The 19,984-nt window shown below is 36.0% G+C and overlaps 1 protein-coding gene across 2 annotated transcripts; it reads left to right on the top strand.

Annotated features, from left to right (window-relative positions):
• The first annotated feature begins 1,247 nt into the window (after nucleotides 1-1,247).
• Nucleotides 1,248-14,328, top strand: lpar3 (lysophosphatidic acid receptor 3). Of its 2 annotated transcripts, none has more exons than XM_007233202.4 (3): nucleotides 1,248-1,537; nucleotides 2,619-3,375; nucleotides 12,734-14,328. In XM_007233202.4, exons 2-3 carry the CDS (start codon nucleotides 2,634-2,636, stop codon nucleotides 13,060-13,062), a joined length of 1,071 nt encoding a protein of 356 aa, XP_007233264.3. In that variant the 5' UTR covers nucleotides 1,248-1,537; nucleotides 2,619-2,633; the 3' UTR covers nucleotides 13,063-14,328. The 2 variants fall into 2 exon arrangements, with proteins under 2 accessions (XP_007233264.3, XP_007233263.3); XM_007233201.4 differs by having other exon boundaries at nucleotides 1,251-1,537; nucleotides 2,616-3,375.
• The last annotated feature ends 5,656 nt before the right edge of the window (nucleotides 14,329-19,984 follow it).

Here is a 19,984-nt window from a genome sequence, read left to right as displayed (position 1 = left end):
TGTTTGTATTAATTGGTCAGTGCACTGTGCAGTTTTGAGAGAGAGGATTTTTTGTATGTGAGTGTTCTGAACGCTATTTAAAAAGTGCTTTGAAAAATAGTGGATCAAATGTCTACTCACATTGACTGAACAGGCATGCACTGTAAAAGGTAAATGTTTTTTGTTTGTTTGTTTGTTTTCTTTATCCTCAGCAGTAAACATATATTTGTCAACAATACAATAGACCCCCTCAGGAGGTGCATGCTGAAGTTTTTTTTTTTTTTTTTTTTTTTACCTCTAACCTGCACATCATCAAAAATCTGCTCGTAAATACCACAGAACAAAAGGAATGGTGTGAGGATCCCCCAAACAACCTGACTAAGATATTACTTATCATGATTTTGGTCCTTTTCTTTTTATATTATATTAATTAAACGAAAATTATTGAAAATGAAGTAGTTAATGTATAATGTATGTGTATAAATTGTGCCCAAAGTGTAAATTTGTTTTAATAGAGGACAAATATGATTGTGATTATTATTGAAAATTCATATTTTTGAGAAAAAAATACCTTTTAAACAACATCTTTATACTTTCGCTTGATTACTTCAAAAGCCAGGTGCTTTCAGGAGAAACCAATGAAAGTATCACTTCCCTCAGAAAACGGATCTGTAGTGAAACTCAGGCCTTCCTCTGTACCTGCTGCTCACTGTGCTTCTCTCCAGTGTACCTCAAATGATGACTATCTAATAAACTCAGCTGTTACACTAAAGTGTGATTCATACATTTTTTTCTCAGTCCAAAACTGTTACTTCCTTTAACACACACACATAACATAACATAATATATATATATATATATATATATATATATATATATATATATATATATATATATATATATATATATATATATATATATATACAGCTCTGGAAAAAAATTAAGAGACCACTCCAGATTCTAAATCAGTTTCTCTGAAATGTCTTAAATAAAAAGGTAAAAGATGTAAAAATGTAGAGCTAATGTTCAAGCTCATATTCATAAAGTTTGAAGAGTTCAGAAATCAATATTTGGTGGAATAACCGTTTATATATATATATATATATATATATATATATATATATATATATATATATATATATATATATATATATATATATACATTTTTTTTTTTTTTTTTTTTTAAAGCACACAAACTATCAGTCTATCTGGTGTGTAATTTTGTTTCAGTGCCGTGCTTGAGCTTAGAGACAGTACAGAGTACAATGTGTTAAAGGCCCTAAGACAGTACACACCCAGGACCCGCTCACCACACGGACTCATCCGACCGCCTCAAACCGCCCAGGCCCCACCTTCACCTCCTCCTCCAGCTCCTCCTCCCCCGCACTACCTCAGCCCTGCCCGGAGCTCCAGGATCGAGTCTGCGTGCTGCTCACTGAACTGAGGGGAGCCGGTGAAGACTGGGAGGAGATGGGAGCTGAGTGGGGAGCTCTGTTTCGAAGTGTTTGAACAAATGCAGCAGCTCACTTAAATTTACCTGGGTGTTTGTGACCTCTTGGTAAGTAAACACTGTTCCTATTCTACTATTCATGTTATATTTGTTGTACTTTGCCTGAGTTTGTCTCAGGAGTCTCCTATAAGGTTCCGCTGGTACTATTTACGCTTTTGTCAAAACTCAGGGAAAAGTTGTTTTTGGAGGATTTGAGAGCAGCATGGGCTATTAAAAGGGTCCTTTAAAGGTTCTTTAATAAAATCAATGGTTATGACCACTCAAAGAACCTTTTGAATACATTAATGGTTTTGCATTGTTGGTTTACGACTCTTCACTGTGGTGGAATTCTTCTTTTATGTGGTTATTCAAGGAACCGTTTAAAATGCTATTAAATACCACATAAAATACCACTGTTGTTGGGAGTCAAAGAATCTATTTTCCAAGAGTAGAATACGTCTTTGAAAAATGTTTTTAGGAGTTTTAAAGGTTCTCATTTTTTAAGCATTTTATTATGGTGGAACCCTTTTTTATTTGATATAAATATGTGATATAAATATTACATAAAATATTCTTTAAGTATATACATCAGATTCATTTTGTTGTATATGGACCAATTTAACCAGGCAAATACCAAATTGTTCCATTATCTATGTCAAATAACCTTTTTTGTAATGTTCAGTGATTTACAATTATTAAGTATAATTGTACTTAATATTCTACTTACAATACAAGATGTCAGCATAATCTGTTGATAATTTGGGGTTTCCATATTTGACACTAATTAGTTTAATAGCACAGCAGTCTTCATTCATTTCTGAAATCATGTTTTTCAGCAGTCTTAATAAGCATAATTTCATACATTTTTCTCTTGACTAGTGGGTGGGTGATCCTTGGTAAACAAGTAATTAGCAGATAAGTATGAATAATAGTACTGCTACCTTCAATTCAATCACTTTGAAGGACTTCACCATTGTTTTAAGAAGGAATTCTATCCTTAAATCAACACATGGAAGTGTTAATATTAAGTGTTAATTAAATATGTTGCAATAGTGTTGATTTAAAGCTGCCAAATGTGCAGTGTTGTTTTATTGTTAAATAACCGTTCTCATAATAATTTCATTAATTGCCATTTTTTCTTTTTCAGCAGTGTGATCAGTGCAAGATGGCCAATCAGACTCATTGCTACCATGGCATGACCATGGGATTCTTCTACAACAACAGCAACCAAACTAATGATGGCTGGCATTCCTCGCAACTCATCCCAGTTCAGTGTGTTGGTTCCATCTTCTGCTTTTTCATCTTGGTGTCTAATGGCATGGTGATTGCAGCCGTCATCACAAACAAGAGGTTTCACTACCCCTTTTATTACCTTCTCGCCAACTTGGCTGCCTCAGACTTTCTTGCTGGGATCGCGTATGTGTATCTCATGTTCAACACGGGCGAAGTGTCACGGGTGTTGACTGTGCAACAGTACTTTGTTCGCCAGGGCATACTGGACACAAGCCTCTCCGCTTCCCTGACAAATCTCCTGGTGATAGCCCTAGAGCGCTACATCTCAGTTATGAAATGGAAAGTCCACAGTAACCTCACTAAGCGGCGGGTAACCCTGCTGATAGTGCTGGTTTGGGCCGTCTCCATATTTATGGCCACTGTTCCTAGCTTGGGCTGGAACTGCATTTGTAGTCTGGAGCTCTGCTCCACTCTGGCACCAATTTTCAGCAGGAGCTACCTAATCTTCTGGTCTGTGTCCAACCTGGTTATCTTCCTAATAATGGTGTCCATATACCTGAGGATATATATCTATGTGAGGAGGAAAACATTGGTCTTAAAAGCCCATACGAGTGGATCTTTAAATCGGAAGAGGACTCCAATCAAGCTCATTAAAACTGTGATGACTGTGCTGGGTAGGTCCTTGTTATCTTTTTGACTTTTGGTTGACCTACACTCAATCATTCAGAAGAACCATGTTTGGTTAATTAAGACTTGTGAGTGTAAAGAACCTCTGCACAATGTAAACCTTCTTTAATATAGAGCCTTTACAATGTCCATAGGTTCTTCAGACTCAAATTAAATAAATAAATATTACATTATTATAGAGGCTCTACCAATTAAAGGGTTCTTTTTAGAATCTTTACAGTATGTGGAGGTTTCTTGAATTGTTATATAGATTCTTCACATTCATATATATTTTTTATTCTAAGGATCTATCCACTTTTTTTCTGTGGCATTGTATAAAGAACACATTATATTTGCTTCATTATTTGAAAGGATACCTCTGAAACTGTTTAGAGATTATCTAATCTAAGTATCTATAAGGTGTACATGTACAATACTACCATATTACTATCAATATGTTGTATAAGCCAAGTGAAAGAAACTTCTTGTAGGTTTCTGTTTTTGCTTCTTTTCTTTTTTAGGAATATTTGTAGCCCAACTTATATTACCTAATATCTATTTCTATAGGATGTAGTCCATTTCAGCCATATGAGAGTAGACCTTTCACAAAAACTGTATTTTTTGCCAGTTAAAGTCGGATTAATGACAGCAATATAATGGCAATATAATAGTGTGCTACTGCAGTTTCCCCCTTTTAAAGACAATGAACATTTGATTAAAAGTTTCGGAAATATACACTTTATTTTGTTTACCTACGGTAGTATAGTGTTTGTGGTGTCATTATCAATGCATTGGTCATTGCGTGACTAGTTAAAATATTGGTGAAGCTCCTTTGTATGTAAAAAAAAAAAAGTGCTGAAAAACGATAGGTCAATAATATAATTATCATGACAGGCCTGAATAAGACCAACATCTCTACTTGTCGACCTACTTCAAGATCATATGTTAAAAACTTATCAGCAAGTCTCAAGGTTTGTGTATCCTGAGCTCAGCATTTTAATCTTTTGTTTTTATTATATAAGCTAATCATGTGTTCTAGTTAATTGGATACAACCCAGACCCAAGAGTGCTGGATAGATTGACGTGCAAAGTCCTTCATTAATATATTCTTATCAGTAACAGTTGTTACTGGAAATGTCCACCATATATACAAAATTCAGTCATCAAACTGTAAACATTCAAGTGAGAAAAACACTTTTCTTGGGACTCTTTTTTGATTTACCATCTTATACATGTACATGAATATCATACATGTACTTTTAAGTTAATTATACTATAATTGGGCTGAAGTTTTATTGCAAATCTGTCATCAAACAATTACTGGGCCAATAGTGAATGCCTTCAAAAAACCTATTGTAATGAGGCTTTCTGTGAAGAAGCTTTTAAAAGCATTAAACACCAAACATCTGATGTGTATCACCACCAATGTGAATAATTCTAAAATGAACACATCAAACTGATGAAAATGACTTTTTTGTTAGTTATTTAATATTAAAAAGTAGGGCTGTCCCTAACGATTATTTTTTAAACGATTATTCTAACGATTATTTTTTTCGATTAGTCGACTAATCTATTCATTGAGAAACATATTTAAATAATTATTTTACGTTTTAAAGCAAACGATAAATTACTATATTTATATATAATAACAACAACAACAACAACACAAGCCTACTAAACCAAACCCCACACTTATAATCACTTACATGTACAGCACGTTGTTTAGATCTATAACGCTAAAAATGGATAAGCTCCCATACACCACAACCGTGTGTTGCACTGTTTTCTGTGACCGCTAGATTTTGTGACCACTGGCAAGTAGTTCTCAGCAGACCGGTGTACTGGCCGATTCGAAACGTGGTCGTTTCTAATGTTTACCCCGACTGGCCAAAACGGTTCAGTTTAGGGCTGAGGGTAAGGTGTAGGTATAGAAAGCTTCCGTTTTGCCAATGAACGCTCATAACCGTGAGCACTGGTCACAAAATTCCGACGGTGACAGAAAACGGTGTAACCCCGCAGCGCCGACGGCGCTAGCTAAAATAACTTAAGGCAGCTAGCTTAGCTAAACACCTGAACTTATGAATAATGCTACTGTTTCTGGAAACTGCGAAATGCCATGCACAAATATAAACCAAAACTGTATAATTTCTGCCTGTGGCAGGTTTAAAACCTTTGGTAGACAGCCTTAAGTCTTTTTAAGGACACCCGCGGAGACCCTGATGTAAACGGTAACTTACTGTGTGACCCTGTTGACATAGTGCTCCTAGATGTTTGCGCTTCAAGTGCTCCTTTTGCACGTATGGCAGAGGACCACATTGTTGCCCTTTTGCGTGAAATGCTCCCAAACTTTAGATGCCCGCTGGCGTTTTTTTGTAGCTGGAGATTGCTCTCCGGAGTCCAAGCTCTCTAGAGCTTAGATTCTCTGCCCGAACCCGACATGACCCGAGGCCCGCCCGTAAATCCGACCCGGTGTTCTGAAAATCTGTGCTACCTTATCAGATTGTGCTACCGTAGCGCATTTTTATAGACATAGCTGTCGGATTGTGCTACCGCGTCGAAATGTCCTACCGCACAGCGCATTTCTTAAAGGGGCAGTAACTCGCCTATAAAGTAATAAAGCACGTGTTTTTTACCCTTTCTGCTTACTCCAGTGACGAAATTACCTTATCAGAATGCGTTACTAGTATCAGTACTGTAGGTAGGACAGATTTATAGACTAAATTACCTTATCAGAATGCGCTACCAGCATTTACACTGTAGGTAGGATAGATTTATAGATTAAATTACCTTATCAGAATGCGCTACCAGCATTTACACTGTAGGTAGGATAGATTTATAGACTAAATTACCTTATCAGAATGCGCTACCAGCATTTACACTGTAGGTAGGATAGATTTATAGACTAAATTACCTTATCAGAATGCGCTACCAGCATTTACACTGTAGGTAGGATAGATTTATAGACTAAATTACCTTATCAGAATGTGCTTCCAGCATTTACACTGTAGGTAGGATAGATTTATAGACTAAATTACCTTATCAGAATGTGCTACCAGTATCAGTACTGCAGGTAGGATAGATTTATAGACTAAATTACCTTATCAGAATGTGCTACCAGCATTTACACTGTAGGTAGGATAGATTTATAGACTAAATTACCTTATCAGAATGCGCTACCAGCATTTACACTGTAGGTAGGATAGATTTATAGACTAAATTACCTTATCAGAATGTGCTTCCAGCATTTACACTGTAGGTAGGATAGATTTATAGACTAAATTACCTTATCAGAATGTGCTACCAGTATCAGTACTGCAGGTAGGATAGATTTATAGACTAAATTACCTTATCAGAATGCGCTACCAGCATTTACACTGTAGGTAGGATAGATTTATAGACTAAATTACCTAGGCTTAATAATGAAATATTTCAGACATTTTGACCCTAACTTACACGTGTAGTAATAATCAAGTGAATTTAATAAAGCATATGTGAACAAAGGCTTAATAATGAAATATTTCTGCCCCAAAACACGATAAAAGGCTTAATAATGAAATATTTCTGCCTCAAAACACGTTAAAAGGCTCAATAACTAAATATTTCCACCATTTTGACCCTACACGTGTTAGATAAGTTACACGTGTAGTGTTAATCAACTGAATGTAATAAAGCGTATGTGAACAAAGGCTTAATAACGGAATATTTCTGCCCCAAAAACACGATAAAAGGTTTAATTATGAAACATTTCTACCTCAAAACACGATAAAATGCGCTAAATACGAGTTACTAACCGTGAATCCGAGAGCACCATCTGCCAGCAGCACGAAATTATGGGCGTGGCTCTGAATACCAGAAAACTGATGTTGCGCATGCGCAATAGCCCTTGGTAGGACGTTTCGATGGGTAGCATGGATTTTCAGGACACCTGGCTCCAGAAAATAGTCCGAGATGTAGGCGTCTGTTTTTTAATTATATTTTTATTAAAAAAAAAAAAATAACGAAAACTGAAAGTGAAACTAAACTAATTTATTTATAAGCGCTGTTTTCACTACCGCAGTTCTACAGCGGGGGTGTTGTGCCGATTCTGTCCGCGAAGCGGGAGTCAGATTCAGCAGAGAGTCGGATTCGGCACAAACGCGGCGGCACCCCGCGGTCCGCGGTGTCAGTTGTAAGCGCTCGCGCTAGCCGCAAAATACGGCAGAAAACACTGAGGGAGCTGCAGAATTATGAATGGAGCTCTCACCAGAAAAAGCAAATCTCTCTCTCTCTCTCTCTCTCTCTCTCTCTCTCTCTCTGTCTCTCTCTGTGTCTCTCGCACGTGAACTCCTCCGCGTTTGACTTGCAGAACTGTGTTTAGCTGTTCTTAAAAATCATTTTAATTAAATAATAGTTCTATGCTTCTATGTTACCGTGTTAATTAACATAATTCTGATCATATTTCGCTCATTAAAACAGCCCGAAAACAGCCAGTTGGAATTTTTGGGCCCGATCTAACCTCTAATGCTCTCCACAGGCGCCGCCATGTTTACGACGCGCCGACGCACGTTATGCAAATCGATGTATTTTTGTAATCGATGACGTCGATTATGTCGACGCGTCGCCCCAGCCCTATTAAAAAGTAGTATTTCATTAGTGTTTCTTTTTCATTTTGATCAGTCTCTTGTCTTGACGGAAAGTGTAGCAATGGGAAGGCTCAGATGTTTCACAACAGTAATTTCCCTGTATTGTGGTTTACAGGATGAATTAATGCAATGATAGGCACATCTGCACATGGCGTGAATCATATTAATTAGGAAGGGACTTCCTCATGCTTGACCTACCAGACAAGACAAGCAACTTGTGTTCAACAGGATATTTGCCCTGAGCTGTTGTGTAGAGTCAAATTCACTGGGGCTCAGCCCTCCTTTTTTGCCTCTTGATTCTTATCAGCAGAAGTTTAAGGTTGAATTTCTGGTCTCTTTTGTTTGGCTTTGTCTTTCTTTGGGCTGAACCCGATTTGTCTCGGCATCCAGTTGCCAGGCTTTTTAGGCTGAGCAAACAAAGATCAGCCATAACATTAAAACCCCCTACTACCTAGTGATGTTTATATCCCCCTTGTGCTACCAAGGAATGAACTTCACAATACCTCCATGGGGCCTCCATGGATTTTGTTACTGAACTTTGGGCATCTCAAGCCTGTTGTTTGTTAACTGGTTGGCATTATTTGGACCACTTTTGCTAGATACAGGCTCTGACCCATTCATCTAGTCATCACATGGCCTGACCGCTTGACTAATACATTATATCCAATTGCTTGACAGGTGCCATTGGAACAAAACAAATCAGTGTTATTCACTTCATCTGTCAGTGGCTTAATTGTAGTGGCTTATCAGGAGTGGCTTATCAGTGTGTTGGAAAAAGGTTTTGCTTTGATATATAGATGAGATCTTCAAATCAAGAGTTTCAGGTCAGGGCAAGTGTCTGCACTACGTTTGAGTTGTCAAACAAAAACTGGTGTAACAGGGGAGTCATCCTATCCACGTTTTCCAAGGCAGTGTAATTATCTCGCATTATTACTGGCACCTAAGCGGAACCGCCAGACTGAATGACTTGTGGTTTTAACAGAAAGGACCTTTAACAGAACCTCCTATTTAATGTGCTTTGAGGCAGCGTCTTCCTTTGGAATGATTTCTCGCACATGCAAAAGGTCTATTTTTTCAGTGTTACTGTTCCAGTAAAACACTGCATGATGATGATACATTGTTATGTGGTGAAGCCACACCAAATTTTACAGCAAGAAGATCCTGAGTTATGTGATGTGCGTCAACTGCAGATAGAAGATGCCTGATTATGAGCACCGTACTACATTCCTGCTATGTTTTCTTGTGACACCCAAGGAGACAAAGGCTAGATTAATCTGCCACCAAATGCCAGTAGCAAGAAACCGCTGGAAAGAAACTCTTTTGCTACTTTCTGTGCCTCATGAACATGCCTGAAATGCCCAAATGATAAAGGTTTATGGGAACTGATAAAACAAGGGCTTGGAAGGCTCTCTTTCTGATAACTGTTGAAAGTTATTTGAAAGGCCTTCTTATTCCTTAGTTATATCTTTCACAAAAGAAGCAAACCATGTGTCTTTTCTTGCACCATTGTTACCCACAAGGTAGAAATATAATGATGCAGACATATTAGTCTCTTAGTATATCACATTTTTCAATTTATCAAAAACAAGTAGTGTCTGAGTATATTCCCAGTGTTCACATATTAATGCGATTAAAAAATGCTCCAATTTGATTTTTGTAGGAAATAATTACTCTAGAAAAATACCACCACAATTTACAATGTTGCCTTATACCAACACATAAATGACAGTCATTTTTAATAATTTACTTTTGTTGTCCTATACACATACATACAAAACATTTTTCTCTTTACATATCTCAAATAAACCAGGAACTGATCAGAGCAGAGAGGGAGAGAGTCTTTCTCAAGATCCCCACATTGCAATTTAGCAGTGCTGGGTATCAAACACACAACCATGTGATCAGTAACCCAGCACTCTTACCACTGAGCCACCACTGCCCAGTCATTTGGGACTGGTATGTACATAGCATAAGCCCCGCCCCTTTCCTGGTTTACTTTGACAGGCTTTACCCAAATGCCTTTCTTTGCTTATGAACTATGTTTATGTGCATACAATTACCAAACCAAGTTCCTAGTCCTAGCATCAAGAAGCAAGTTGCTTAAAAGAGCTGCATACCAACTGCATACCAACATTTTCTGACAGTATTGTTTAACACTCCACTCTACACTCCCACCAATGTAAATTATTTTTATATTCCCTTACATTTGAAGATTTAACATTTAAGTTTAGACTGAGAATGAATTCTTAGCTTGTGTCATTTGGATGTCGTACATCTCTGATTTTAATTCAATGGTTCAATTAATGGGATCATTATTTTGCATTCAGAGCATTCGTTTGGTTCAATAAGTGCTTATTATAGTTCTATGAATCAGAATATGAAATCTGGTTATTAATGGGAAACAGCGTTATACCCATGTAACTATTTGAGCAGAGCAATTTATATTCAGGGATAAGTAAGCAACTATTGGAACACGGTGAGGCGACATATTAGTGATTCAAAGTAAAATTTCAAATTGAGGAGGGCAATATGGCAAAATATAATTATAATTTACATTATAATTAATCAAAATATGCATTTCTCAATGTATTGTCTTTCAAGAAAGCATCTCCTGCTTTTAAGCTAGAATTGTATGTAACACTTTACAATAAGGGTCACAAATATCAGTACTTATAACAGAAATAATCATTAAGTATATCAAGTACATTATTCATTGACACAAGTTAAGTCATTATTAACACATTAATAGTTAATAGTTAGTAGACAGGCAATGCTTTAGAATGTTGTAAATAATAATAAATGGAGGCATTAGTTACTGAATTATGTAAACTATCCTGCAGGCTTCAGTAAAGAACGCCTTTTTTTAATGTTCCCTATGTTCTGAAGGTTTTGAAAGTATTTTCATTCAAATTCATAAATCTGTCTGGCATTTATCTTTCAACCTGTTGACAATCTCATGATGTCTGTGATAATATTTGAAATAGTTGTGGTCAGTTTAAGCCTGTGTGTTACCACAGAAAACGTTTGGTGAAATGGAACAGATATGCAAAGAGGCCTGTACACTGAAAGGCCATGTGCAACAAACAGGCCCTGCCTTTTCCTCCAGATGTTTGGACTACTTTGATTAGAGGGAATAGCTGCACATTTTATATGGGATCACGCCTACCACAGAGGAATCCCCATTTGATGAGGTTTTGTAGTAAAAATCTTTCTGGCTGCTCAGTGAATGACTGTATAGCTGAGTAGGCACTTATTTAGCTTTTTTAGCTGCAGTTTTTCTGCTCTGTGTTAGCTGCTGAAAACAGAATCTCCATTGTTCTGCTGTGTAATGCAACAGTGCAATCAAGAGCTGCTTTAAGTGACAAGCCCGTACATGCCATCTGCCTTATTCTCCTTCTGTTTGTCTCAGCTTGCTCAGTGGCTGACTGCAGACTGCTCTTATTCAAGGGAAGCGAGCTCTGCACCGCTATTTGTTCCCTCTACCCGCACCTTTCAGAACAAACGAAGGCTCACTGAACATGTAGGAGCAGATATGATGGCATTCCTTGGAAAATAATTCAGTAACATGACCCACCTCTCTGGTGTAGGCCCACAACAGATAGCTAAAAGTGAGTTACAGGTCAGTGGCTTCACTATTAGATTTAGATTGTAAACTAATCTGCACATAGTCTAGGCAGTCTTTAAATCGATTAATGCCTGAACAGTTTAGGTCAAGTTTTGTTCAAAGCATATTTGATCTTTTGAGGAACTTCCTAATCAAGTCGGTTGGCCTTCAGGGGGGTCGACTACCTGTTTCTTCAGAAATGCAGTGTCTTTTAGACAGTTCCTGAGAATTGAGTTGACATGGATAACTAAAAAAAATAGTACGACTAGGTGTATATTCATAAACATAGGAAAAATTCAAGAACTTTTAGAGAGTTTTCCTACACTTAAGTTTACACAATTACATTCGCTTAAAGTAAAGTCTAGTTATTATGTTAAAATAATTAATTCACTGAAAAATCTAAAAACATAACCCAAGATGCAGCCAAATGTGTGATACTTTAGTTTACTCCAGGAAACACTAGACTAAACTCCAGACTTGGATGGTCATCATTCTTAACCTTGTAAATGCAAATATACTTGAGTAATCAATCTAAATGCTAGGTAGACAAGCTAAAACAACTGTTAAAAAATCAGTTAAACAACATAGAAATCCAGAATGTACATATATATTCATTTCCGTAAATGAAAATGGGCTCTAAATAAATTGGATTTCTTGAAATTGAAATTCTTCGTATGCACAAGTTCCATTGAAACTCCTGCTTAACATTTGGCAAACCTATGATCCAAGACACCATAAGCTTCTTTTGTTTCAGTTTAGGAAGCCATATTAAAAAGTGAACAGTCCTATTTTGCAGCAACATTCCAAATATTTCAGATGCTAGAGGACGTTTTGAATACTTCAGATGCCTCCTAAGAATTTGGCCTCGTCCAAAAACATTTATTTATCTTACAACTATAACAAATGTGGAAATTTGTATATATTTATACAGTGCTAAAATTCTGCATTTTTCATTTTGGCTGAACATCCAGAAATCTCTATAATATGCTAAATATGAAGAATCTTAGTGGTTTATAACGTCTTACAATTTATGTCTCTGTCTAGCAGTCAAAGTTTTGGATGTTGAATGTAGGACTGTTTGATATAAAACTAAAAGAATAAGTAAACAGCTCTGAAATGTTGTGTTTATGTTCCTTGCAGGAGCTTTTGTGATCTGTTGGACTCCTGGTCTGGTGGTGCTGCTACTGGATGGATTAAAATGTGAGAAATGCAACGTGCTGAAGGTCAAGCGCTGGTTTCTTCTACTGGCTGTCCTCAACTCGGTCATGAACCCCATTATCTACTCCTACAAGGACGAAGAGATGTGGACCACCTTCAAGAACCTAATGCGTTGCGTCTGCAACGGCACCCGCCGTCAGAGGTCGTCCAGGGCCAACACCCGCTCCACCAACTCCAGCCAAGAAACGAATAACAGCCTGCGACTCTCTGAGGAGAAAAAGACACCGTCTCAGGACATTGTGAAGGCATAAAGACTTTGACTTGATAGAGATGGTGCAGTTGCATAAAAAGGCATGACTAATTTTTACAATTTCACTAAACATAATATAGTAGTGAAATCAGTGCAGTTCAGAAGTTCAAATGAATCTTCAAACTGATATTTCATATTAGCATGGACTTAATAAATCACTGCATCCAGTGAAATTTACTCCAAAGTAGAGATCTATGCATTTTTGTCTGCATTATCTCAAAGCAGATATATAGTGCTTCACAGATTTCAGAGTGTGTTTATTAAAAATGGTGTACATTTCCATATTGCATTTTTGTGTATAGAGCTTAGTTTTTATACTTTCCAAGCTTGAACTTAATTTCTGTATTATTTTAATCAGCAAGGTGCTTTAGATCAGTAAGCATTCCCTAGACAAGGATTAAAAGAGTATTATCCAGATTCTCTTTAATTCAGAGATTGAGATGTAAACAGTCTTTTAAAGATGTTTGGTTTAAAGCAGTGAATTGTAAAGACTGAATGTGAATCCTTATTTTATTTACAGTGCTGGTGACAGAAACCCTAAATCATGAAGTTTACGATACACACATAGCCATTTTGTTTACTACCTAAAATAACAAATGAACCTACACACGTTTTCTGACTGAGACGTCTGGTTTCTTTCACCTCTTTTGTGAACAATTCTGTCTCAGTATGTATTTCTAGAACAGATCATTTCACATCACAGCCACTCTGAATGACTGCTTACATTTTAATGACTGAATTATACAGATCTTGTTCTCATCTTTGGTACCAGACTAAGTTTATAACGTATGAAACAGCCATTGTAAATTCTATTTAGTTTCACCATTGGTTAATCTGAGTCTGGGAAGCTGATGTAGTCTGATGTGTATTATCTTGTATTTTGCCATGATAAGTCTAGCACTGTATGTATGCTGTATATTGCTATGCAAATGAAATGCAGAAAAGCCCTGTACCGTAGGACTTTATAATCATGTGTTTTTTTTTAGACATATTTTTTAAGGATGCATGATGTAAATATATATCTGTATGGGCAAACAACTGCTTTAAAATGTTATTATCATTGGGCAGATGCTTTGGTTTGACTGATATTAACTGCACTAAATATCTGGATTTTATTAATTGTCCTGCATCTGCAAGTTAACAGAAATGCATGATACTTTACAACTTACATCAGCATGATACCAAAGTACAAATATCTGAAATATTTCAAATTTAACCTGAATGTCAGTTGACCTTTTTGTATAAAGACACATTTGGTGAAAACACACATTTGCTTGGATTTTTGTATTTACCAAAGAATATTTATGCTGGCTTTAATCTAGTATATTGCTTTATTTATTTAATTCTGAAACTATCCTTTAAAAAAAAAAGAAAAACAAAAATTCTACAATTGACAATGTGCATTATCTCATAATTTCTACACTTTTAAAATAATAAATACATATATAGAACAGTAATGCAAGCAACAGTCAAAGATATCCGACCACCCAAAACAGGATCTGAAACAGAATTTTTTTATAAGCTTGAAAGTGCTGGAAACATAACCTACTTTCATAATAAATAATCAGAAAACAATAATAATGGCCAAAATATACACTGTAAATAATTTAGAATTTGTTACATTTTGTTAATTACATTTTAGCTGTTTTTACCTTTTTACTTTTTTCAATGAATCATTTGAATGAAAACATAAAACACATCTGACAACGTTTGTAAAATCTTTGTGTTTGTGAAAATTTTCCTTCTAGACATTAACTTTTGTATTAAATTAGTCAGAGAATGGCAGTGATTAGGCTTAATAATAGTAGAAAAAACTCTTCAATGAGATGTCAGACTCTGGACCTCACTCTCACTCTGTGTATATATAATATACTTGCCATATACCATCAACCCAGAATTGACTCATTTTTATTTTAGTAATAATTTGCTGTTTTGTAAGGTCATTTTGCTAGAGTACCTCTTTAGTGAAGGCCTACTGTAAACAAAGAAATGTGTGGAGGCTCCAGTAGCACATCGATGTAAGCAAAAAGCTGAAAAAGATAACAGCTGAATTTAGCCTGAAATAAATAACTGGTCTTCATGACTATTCAACTCAAAAAGCACAAAACAGCTCCCCACACTGCACAGTGTATCAGATAAGCATGAGCCAGACAAGGCAGACAAGCAACCCCCACATAAAAACTGTACAAGTATGTTGCTGTAGGAGAAAAAGGTGAAACAACATTGTCCTTCCTTAGGCCCTTTCACATGAAACTGATTTTGCTCGTTTCAACTGGTCTTCTCAGTCCCAGCCATAGTGAGTCATTTAGTTGAATCTAGACTGATGGTTTCACCATATATATGACAATAGTGTCTGAACTGTAGTCACAACCACACGCACATGAAGAAAACCTGTTATTATAAGAGGTTCTTCCTGTTTTGACATGACTCAATGATTATTAGCTTAAAAAAAAACAGTAATAAAAATGTTTTGATTTTCAGTTCATAACAGCATGTGCTCATCAGGTGTATGTAACTATGAACAAAGGAAAAGCAAATAAAGGAATTGAAGCAGTTTTTCTTTACATGGTCGACATACGAATGTCCACAGGAAAGTCTCCTTCTTGTTCATTGTTGGAATGATCTGTGCACGTTACACATTACCAGCGCTATGATGCAACATGTGGTGACGCAGCCGAAGCACACGTGATTATAACAACAGGGAGTGTGGCAGGTTCATTCTAAGTATGCCTTTAGGGCCTACAGGCACACTGTGAAATTTCTGGTACTCCGTGTACATATGGTCATTGAGAAGCACCTTCACAGCCACGCTTGACACAACCTTAAGCAACTCTTCATGTGAGGCATGTTGGATTATCACATACGCCCCCATAAACAGGATGATTTACATTTCCGGTGAAGACAGCAATTCCAGACAGATTACTCCTAACCGCAGAGAGTGAAGGGCAAGTACTGCAAAGCTGTGGTCCACAGGCTTGTCACGCCACGTCTGCAAACAGGAAACAAGCGTACAAACATTGAAACACATGGACAAATGCCTTGTTTAGAGTGCCTGATCTACATCTGATGGTTTGAATGCAAATTGGGATTTCAAGGTGAACGGGTGCTTCTAGAATCAAGTGGACTCAGGATTTCTGGCACTCGAGAGATGGGTAATTGACCACATTCAGGGAATAATTGAGGGTAAATTGGTCTGCTTCTGATTGCTTTGGGCAATAGATGAGCACAAGAGCGGAACCATGGAAAAACAGAAAAAAAAGAAAAAACAAGAAGAACAACAAAAAAAAGCCACAGCCAAGGATTTCAGACCACCCAAAAGGAAATCTGATACTGGAAGCTCTGAAAGCTTGAATAAAAGTACTGGAAACATGATCTGCTTTAATGGTTCATTTGCTGAGCATAAAATGAACAAAATAAATAAATATAAAAAGAAAGAAAGTGTGTGGTTACACCCAGATGCACTGAGCACGAAAAGGCCAAACCTTTTAAAAAGAAAGGCACTTCAAAGGGTGAGCATAGGAAAACCATTTTGGCAAAAGATTTTACAAAATAATACGTGCTGTCTTTGAATGATGGTCATCTAATACAGTTTATTTGTTGCAGGTATTTTCAAGTATGCAGCTCCTCAAACAGTAAATGCTTTTCTTTCAAGCTTTTTATATCTTATTTGGATGGAGAATACAGCGGTTTCCGAAAAAAAATCCATAAAAAATGCAACCTAATAGGCACATGTTAGGTACTCGGTACTCACCTCTGTACCAGCAGATAGTTGAAAATGTGAAAGGAAAAAAATGGTATTGTGCGTCTGTACCTTAAAGGTTGTGTCACATTTACACAACTCTCTTACATCTCTTAGAATCAAAAGTGGTTCTCCTGTGGCATTAAATCAATCACTTTTTATAGCACCTTTATTAATAATTAAAGACAAACAATATAATAGTTTAAATTGCTTAAATTGAAACTATATTTCATGCCTCACTTTAAAATTACAGAGGCTCTGTTCAGTGGGTTTGAACATTAGATATTCTCATTTGATATGTTTTATAATATTTATCCTGGAGGGAAAATGGAACATCCTGATGTTTTGGATTAGCCAATCTTAGCTAATCAGTGTTTATCACCTGTTTTCTTGTAAGCTTAATTCTGGATATGCACAGCAAATTTGCACGTTTTATATCAACACTGCTAGTGTTTAAACGAACACTTTAAGTGTAAAAACAAATATAACACTGTTTGATCTATAAACAAGTGATCTATGATTAACTGGTTGTTCGCTGTGGTTGATATAGTACTTATTTCCTCTACCTTTTTCGTTTCTTTTTTTTTATACATGAATTACCACTTGTAACATTTTAACACACTTGTTACACACAATCAATTTTTACATTTATAAACATTTCTTCATGCCAGATTGTGCATTTAAGATTATAAATAGACTATATATTAATGTAATGTAATATTAATGTAAGTCTATTTTGATGGGTTCACCTGTGTTAGATCTTATTAAGTGAACTGTATGCTGTGAACCTGTAATGATAGTTATGTATTATTAAACTTTTATTAAAAACAGAAAAGTAAAAAAAATGTAGAAAAGAGAAGATGTATCAGAGACTGCAAAATGACATACATGTAGGTTTATACTGCAGTAATGTTACCAAATACTAATAAAAACGTTTAAAAACAGTTGCAAAAAGGTTGCAGAAGTAACCTATTGTATATTATTCGAAGCGAAAAGTGCAATAAATAAGAAAGTGAGGATCCATGAACATATATTTCAGAACATATCACTGGCTGATAGCCTGGTTTATAGTTCTAGTGTAATCCAGGCTACAGTCTGATTTCCCCAACTCTTATGTCCAGAAAACATGCAGTTTTACCTCAGGGGCCACCCAATGTCAGTTCTCTCTCCACTGCCTGTTTCACATGTGTCCTGTAAATCTTGTGGTCATGTTGCTCTGTGCAGCTGTACTGCCATTAAAGTGTATTTCAAATTCCAATAAAACAGCACAGCTGGGAGAAAGTACAGTCCTCGTGGTTTATGGGGAGTTGGTGTTGTGTAATTGTGTGAACCTTTTGTTACTCAGTTTTATATAAAAGGAATGACAGAGTTCTGTGTTTGCTTGGTTTATACAGTAATGCTTTTTATTTTAAGAAAGGGAATTTCGCGCATGGAAAGTGACACTTGATAAAGTCTTTCAGGTAAGAGACATTGTATAAAAAAAACCAACTCAACAAAAGATTAAATGACTGTTTGAATTAACAAAATTGTGAGCAACAGTATAAGTTGATCCTGCAAGAAGACACTTGGGGTACCAACTTATTTACAGTGTACTGGAATATGGGCTAATATACTTTTACACACTAATAAACATACACACAAATATACAGCTCATATTTTGTAATTTCATAATTTACTGTTCCTACTGGGACTTTTAAAAAATGTGTTAAAGTCCTGCACTCAGCCACTGAGCTTATTAGCTAGCACAATGCTAGCATTCTGCTGCTCAATGCTAGCTGTAGAAACACATTAATATACTGCAATACTTTCATTCAATTTCTAAGCGCAAAATAAAATTTCTACTTTCTAAAATTAAAGTTAGCTCCTGGTTGTAAAAGACTATAAACACTAAGGCCAGTTTATAGTTTTTCATTGCAAAATCTACAGGAAACACCTTTAAAAAAAATCTACCTTCATTAATGCTTGTTAGCAAGCTATATAGCATACCTAGCTAACTAACTAATGCTAAAGCTATAGCTAATGTTTGTTTCCAAAACAGTGGTTGCTGCTTGCTTTATTATTTGCCAATATGCTAAAATACTAAAATACCTCTATACAGTAATTTTGCCCTTATTTAATTACAATCACATATTGTGTTTGGCTTGTTTCCGTTATGTATACATGCATATATGTACATATATATTTCTGTACATGTAGGCTACTGTATAAACATACACCAGGTAATCTAATATATTTATCTAATACCAAGTGATGATTACATCTTGCACTTTAATTTTGCACTGTAGTTTATTTTTTATTTATTTTTGGCTGCACAATATACTGCACTGTTATTGCTAAACGAAGCAGAGGACTAAATTAATAGATCTTTCAAAGTGTGTGGAAGAATACTACCGGATGCCTTTCTTCTTTTAGAATCAAAAATGTATCTGTCACAGTGACTTGATTAAATGTGAATTGTCACGGCGAGATAAAATACATTATATAAAGTAAAATTGTGTTATATGTACATATGTAAAGTTTGTGTTTCCTTTTTTTTAGGATTTTTTTACGTTGTAAATTCAGTATTGAAGAAAGGTTATACAGGAACATTTTCACACTCTTTGTATTTTCTTAGTAGCTTCATGAGGTAAAGTCACCTAGAATAGTATTCTCAGCATCTTGAAGGAGTTCCCTGAGGTGCTGAACAATTGTTGGCTGCTTTTTATTTACACTGTGATCCATTTAATCCCAAATCACCTCAATTTACCATCTCAGTTGGGTTTAGGTCAGGGGATTATGAAAGCCAAGCCCTTTTTAGTTTTGTGTACTATGTAATTTCATATGTGTCCCTTAATTGTTTTGATGTCTTTAATATTAATCTACAATGTAGGAAATAAATTAAAGATAGAAATAAAGAATAACATTGAATGACTGGTACTGTATGCCTAAATTATATACACATTCAAAACAGACCAACTCAGTATTACATATTTTCAGTCTACTTGGGTCTTGTAAAGATTTAGGGGTTAAAATGTTTTACCAATTTAGTGATTATTGTTGTTCTTTACAGGAAAGGCCTGATAGCAGCTGAGCTTTATTTAGTGCTGAAGGTTGAAGGTGAGTTGTCTCTCCTTGGGAGAGTGGAGGTGATTGTGGATGTGATTAGAGAGGGCTCTTTGCTTGATTGAATAATTAGTGGGCTTAA

The sequence above is a fragment of the Astyanax mexicanus genome, chromosome 16 (assembly GCF_023375975.1).
Source record: "Astyanax mexicanus isolate ESR-SI-001 chromosome 16, AstMex3_surface, whole genome shotgun sequence".
Lineage (NCBI taxonomy): Eukaryota > Metazoa > Chordata > Actinopteri > Characiformes > Acestrorhamphidae > Astyanax > Astyanax mexicanus.
This window is presented reverse-complemented; position numbering and strand designations above follow the sequence as displayed.

Excerpts from the sequence above, each read along its gene's own strand:
- lpar3 (XM_007233202.4), top strand. The coding sequence starts at position 2,634 with ATGGCCAATCAGACTCATTGCTACCATGGCATGACCATGGGATTCTTC. Across the intron at positions 3,376-12,733 it reads AACTGTGATGACTGTGCTGG|GAGCTTTTGTGATCTGTTGG; the intron begins GTAGGTCCTTGT and ends TGTTCCTTGCAG.